Source organism: Bison bison, unplaced genomic scaffold (assembly GCF_000754665.1).
Source record: "Bison bison bison isolate TAMUID 2011002044 unplaced genomic scaffold, Bison_UMD1.0 scf7180017864535, whole genome shotgun sequence".
NCBI lineage: Eukaryota > Metazoa > Chordata > Mammalia > Artiodactyla > Bovidae > Bison > Bison bison.
Genome location: NW_011495084.1, coordinates 1427736 through 1433697, shown reverse-complemented (window position 1 = coordinate 1433697; position 5962 = coordinate 1427736). Strand labels below are relative to the sequence as shown.

The following is a 5962-nucleotide window of genomic DNA, read 5'->3' as shown; positions in this document are numbered from 1 at the left end:
CAGGAAGAATTGATGCTTTTGAACTGTGGTGTTGGAGAAGACTCTTGAGAGTCCTTTGGACTGTAAGGAGATCCAACCAGTCCATTCTGAAGGAGATCAGCCCTGGGATTTCTTTGGAAGGAATGATGCTAAAGCTGAAACTCCAGTGCTTTGGCCACCTCATGCGAAGAGCTGACTCATTGGAAAAGACCCTGATGCTGCGAGGGATTGTGGGCAAGAGGAGAAGGGGACGAGAGAGGATGAGATGGCTGGATGGCATCACTGACTCGATGGACGTGAGTCTGAGTGAACTCCAGGAGTTGGTGATGGACAGGGAGGCCTGGCGTGCTGCAGTTCATGGGGTTGCAAAGAGTCGGACACGACTGAGCAACTGAACTGAACTGAAGGCATCCTAAAGGAGATCAGTCCTGGGTGTTCATTGGAGGGACTGATGCTGAAGCTGAAACTGAAACTGCAATACTTTGGCCACCTCATGTGAAGAGTTGACTTATTGGAAAAGACCCTGATGCTGGGACGGATTGCGGGCATGAAGAGAAAGGGATGGCAGAGGATGAGATGGCTGGATGGCAGAGGATGAGATGGTTGGATGGCATCACTGACTCGATGGACATGAGTATGAGTGAACTCCAGGAGTTGGTGATGGACAGGGAGGCCTGGCGTGCTGTGATTCATGGGGTCGCAAAGAGTTGAACATGACTGAGCGACTGAACTGAACTGAACTGAAGGCATACTTAATTTAACAAAGAAAGACTTGAGAGCGTACCAAAAGAATTTTAATAGCGTTTGGATAGTGATACAGAAACATTAATAGACACAATCAGGAAATGAGAGATAGCTGAAGATATTATGCAGTCATACCTCACATTCCAAACCTGTTGTTGTTGTTAGCATGTCAATTGCAGTGAAGTCTGATGGAGTAATCATTTCTGGACCTGAAGGAAATAAAGAGGTCCCCAACATTGGTGAAGTGGTATTGATCATGTATAAAATTCATTTGTGACAGACACCATGATCAGAAATTTTATACAGATTATTTCACTTAATTCTAAGAAGAACCCTGTGAAGTATAGATAATAATATTATTGTCATTTTACAGATAAGGAGACTAAGCTGTAGAGAAGTAAGCTGGTAAGTGTCAAAGGCAGAATTTGAACTTGGGAATTCTGATTCCAGAGTACTGGCTTTGAGGCACCATTCTATAAAACACCTTCACTGCCTTGATGGTGTCAACACATTTGTTTGAACTGGTAGAAATATCAATAGTATCACTAAAGACTGCTCAGGAGTTACAAATTTTGTTGAATTCTTAAAATACATAGCGAGGTTGATTAATTTCCCAGTGAATCTCTAGAATGTTTTCCTTGCAAGCAGAATAGATGATGCTATGGACTAATCAAGACCCCAGTTGAGGATGTGGTAAAGAAGGTATCCATTGAAAGGGAAAATATGATGGGTAAACATTCAGAAAATGAAGATCTTGGCATCTGGTTCGAACACTTCATGGCAAATAGATGTGGAAACAATGGAAACAATGAGAGACTTTATTTGAGGGGGGCTCCAAAATCACTGCAGATGGTAACTGCAGCCATAAAATTAAAAGATGCTTTCTCCTTGGAAGAAAAGCTATGAGCAACCTAGAGAGCATATTCAAAAGCAGAGACATTACTTTGCCAACAAAGGTCCATCTAGGCAAAGCTATGGTTTTTCCAGTAGTCAGGTATGGATGTGAGAGTTGGCCTATAAAGAAAGCTGAGTGCCAAAGAATTGATGCTTTTGAACTGTGGTGTTGGAAAAGGCTTTTGAGAGTCCCCTGGACTGCAAGGAGATCCTACCAGTCAATCCTAAAGGAAATCAGTCTTGAACATTCATTGGAAGGACTGATGCTGAAGCTGAAACTCCAAAATTTTGGCCACCTGATGCAAAGAACTGACTCATTGTAAAAGACCCTGATGCTGGGAAAGCTTGAAGGCGGGAGGAGAAGGGGACGACGGAGGATGAGATGGTTGGATGGCATCACCAACTCAATGGACATGAGTTTGAGCAAGTTTCGGGAGTTGGTGGTGGACAGGGAAGCCTGGCATGCAGTAGTCCATGGGGTTGCAAAGAGTTGGACACGACTGAGCGACTGAACTGAATGGAAACATACTTGTAAGATGCCTTCTAAAGTTTTTTGTTAGCAATAAAGATGTCTCCAAAATATTCAAAGTCTGAAGGACTGTTGTTTTTTAGTCACTCAAGAGTCTTCTCCAACACCACAGTTTGAAAACATCAATTCTGCCACACACAGCCTTCTTAATGGCCCAACTCTCACATCCATACATGACTACTGGAGAAATAATAGCTTTGACTATTTGAATCTTTCTTGGCAAAGTAATGTCTCTGCTTTTTAATATGCTGTCTAGGTTGGTCATAGCTTTTCTTCCAAGGAGCAGTTCAGTTCAGTCGCTCAGTCGTGTCAGACTCTTTGCTACCCCATGGACTGCCGAATGCCAGGCTTCCCTGTCCATCACCAACTTCCAAAGCTATCTTTTAACTTCATGGGTGCATTCACCATCCTGGAGAAGGAAATGGCAACCCATTCCAGAATTATCGCCTGGAAAATTCCATGGACAGAGGAGCCTTATGGGCTACATTCCATGGGGTTGCAAAGAGTTGGACACGACTGAGCACACACACACACAGTCACCATCTGCAGTGATTTTGGAGCCCAAGAAAATAAAGTCTGTCTCTGTTTCCATTGTTTCTCCATATATTGCCATGAAGTGATGGGACCAAATGCCATGATCCTTGTTTTTTCAATGTTGAGTTTTAAGCCATCTTTTTCACTCTCGTCTTCCACCTTCATCAAGAGGTTCTTTAGTTCCTCTTTGCTTTCTGCCATAAGGGTGGTGTCATCCAAATATCTGAGGTTATTGATAATCTCACAGCAATCTTGATTCCAGCTTGCGCTTTATCCAGTCCAGTATTTCACATGATGTACTCTGCATATAAGTTAAATAAGCAGGGTGACAATATATAGCTTTGATGAACTCCTTGTGCCAAAATGAAGGGCTGAAATTTTGTCTAGCTGTAATTGAAGTATCCATTGTTGATACTATCTAAAATGACCATATTAATTTCCTGTGGCTGCTATAAACAAATTATTACAAGTTTAGTGGTTTAAAACATCACCAAATTATTATTTTGCGGTTCTGGAAGTCAGAAGTCCTTTAATCCAATTTTCTGCTGATGGGGGAGGCCCCTTAGGTGCTTGGCCTAAGGCAGCCCAGTCCTGGAAAAATCAATGGCTGTATTCCTTCTAGAGTCTCTATGGAAGAATTTGTTTCCTTGCTTTTCCAACTATTGATTGCATCAATATATTGATGCATCATGGCCCCTTCCTCCATCTTCAAAACCACAGGATAATATTTTCAAATCTCAGTCTCTCTCTCTCCCTTCTTCCCCCTCTCCCTTTGTCCTTCCCTGCTAATTTTGACTTCTCACATGCATTATCTCCTCTGACTCTGACCATCCTCCTTCTCTTTTATAAGGATCTTTGTGATTACACTGGGCTCACACAGATAATTCAGGAAAACTCCCCATCTCAAAATTCTTAACTTCATCACATCTGCAGCATGCAAGGTCCCATTTTCACAAATTCTGGAGATGACGACATGGACATCTTTGGGCAGCCATTATTCAGTCTACCACAATGACATCAGAGAATTAAATAAATTTTATAAATAACTTATTTTATATATTCTAACAACTTATCATAAAGTAGAATAAAAACTTCTATTGCTTGGTCCTAAAAGCTGGGTTCATGGTTTATTAGATGTAACTTCTACAGAATATGACATTTTTACAGACTAAAATGGGATTATAGTTCTTGCTTCTTCTGTCTGCCCTCTGATGGATAAAAATAAGAGAGGCTTATGCAAGCTTCCTGATGGGAGGAACTGGCTGTGGGGAAAGCTGGGTCTTCCTCTGGTGGTTAGGGCCATGCTCAGTAAATCTTTAATCCAATTTTCTGCTGATGGGGGAGGCCCCTTAGTTGCTTGGCCTAAGGCAGCCCAGTCCTGGAGCCCACAGTCTCTATGGTAGGGCTAATAGCAGCCTCATCCAAGAGGATTTATGCCAACATCTACTTCTACTTCACTGACTACGCTAAAGCTTTTGACTGTGTGGATCACAACAAACTGGAAAATTCTTAGAGACGTGGGAATAAGAGACCACCCTACCTGCCTCCTGAGAAACCTGTATGCAGGTCAAGGAGCAATAGTTGGAAATGAAGGGCTTCCCAGGTGGCACTAGTGGTAAAGAACCTGCCCACCAGTGCAGGAGACGTAAGAGATGAGGATTTAATCCCTGGGTCAGGAAGGTCCCCTGGAGGAGAAAATGGCAACTCACTCCAGTATTCTTCCCTGGGTAGTCCCATAGACAGGAGCCTAGGGGGCTATAGTCCATAGGGTCACAAAGAGTCAAACACAACTGAAGCAACTTAGCATGTATGGAACAACCAACTGGTTCACAACTGGGAAAGGAGCATATCAAGCCTGTATACTGTCAGCCTGCTTATTTAACTTATATGCAGAGTACATCATGAGAATTGCTGGGGTGGATGAATCATAACCTGGAATCAAGATTTCCAGGAGAAAAATCAACAACCTTAGATATGCAGGTGATACTACTTTAATGGAGGAAAGCGAGGGGGAACTAAAGAGCCTCTTGATGAAGGTGAAAGAGGAGTGTGAAAAAGCTGGCCTAAATTTTAACACTCAAAAAACGAAGATCATGGCATCTGGTCCCATCACTTCCTGGTGAATAGATGGGGAAACGTGGGAAATTGGCAGATTTTATTTTCCTGGGCTCCAAAATCACTGCAAATGGTGATTGCAGCCATAAAATTAAATGACACTTGCACCTTAGAAAAAAAGCTATGACAAACCTAGACAGCATACTCAAAAGCAGAGTTATCACTTTGCTGACAAGGTCCATTTAGTCAAAGCTATGGTTTTTCCAGTAGTCATGGATGGATGTGAGAGTTGGACCATACAGAAGGCTGAGCACTGAAGAATTGATGCTTTTGCAATGTGGTATTGGAGAAGACACTTGAGAGTCCCTTGGAGATCAAACCAGTCCATCCTAAAGGAAATCAACCCTGAATATTCATTGGAAGGACTGACGCTGAAGCTCCAACATTTTGGCCACCTGAGACGAAGAACTCACTCACTGGAAAAGACCCTGATGCTGGGCAAGACTGAAGGCAGGAGAAGAGGGCAACAGAGGATGAGATGGTTGGATGGCATCATTGACTCAATGGACATGAGTTTGAGCAAACTCCGGGAGATGGTGATGGACAGGGAAACCTGGTGGGTTGCAGTCCATGGCGTCACAAAGAGTTGGACACGACTGAGAGGCTGAACAACAACAAATTCTAGGCAAAAATGCGACGGGCATTCTCATTATCTATACTAACTGAAATGGGACAGAGACAGACCAGATGCAGAAACCATTCTGAAAATGTGGCTCGTTGATCCAGTAAACAGTTACTCAGTGAAACAAAAGTGACTGCTGGGTTCTCCAGTGGGCTGGGTATAACTAACACCAGCAGCTGTTTAAGCGTGCCAAGATCTAAGTTACATAATGCTAAGTTTAATGTCTAAAATTACAATACTTATAAACATGGGTAGAGATGGCTTACCTGGTGAAATTAATGCTGGTTCTGTGGGAATCAGAGGTATGCCTACAAAGAAACAAAGATACTCTTCTTTAATCTGTTTTGCTTAAAGTGAGGCCCAGACAGTTCATATAAGAATGTTCATATAAGGAAAATGTTTTGGGAGAGAGGATGCAAGAGGAATATCAGAAGAAAAATTTGCATAATTTTAATGTTGGAGAAGACTGTTGAGAGTCCCTTGGACTGCAAAGAGGTCTAACTAGTCCATCCTAAAGGAGATCAGCCCTGGGATTTCTTTGGAAG

General features: G+C 42.6%; 1 protein-coding gene across 1 annotated transcript in view; it reads right to left on the bottom strand.

The window, feature by feature from the left end:
• OTOGL (otogelin-like) overlaps nt 1–5962 on the bottom strand; it is a 174130-nt gene that overhangs the window by 45391 nt on the left and 122777 nt on the right. The window contains exons 36-37 of the mRNA XM_010832076.1: nt 5684–5725; nt 859–932 (exon numbers count right to left, since the gene is read on the bottom strand). Coding sequence (XP_010830378.1) covers nt 859–932; nt 5684–5725 — 116 coding nt within the window. The remainder of the gene's footprint in view (nt 1–858; nt 933–5683; nt 5726–5962) is intronic.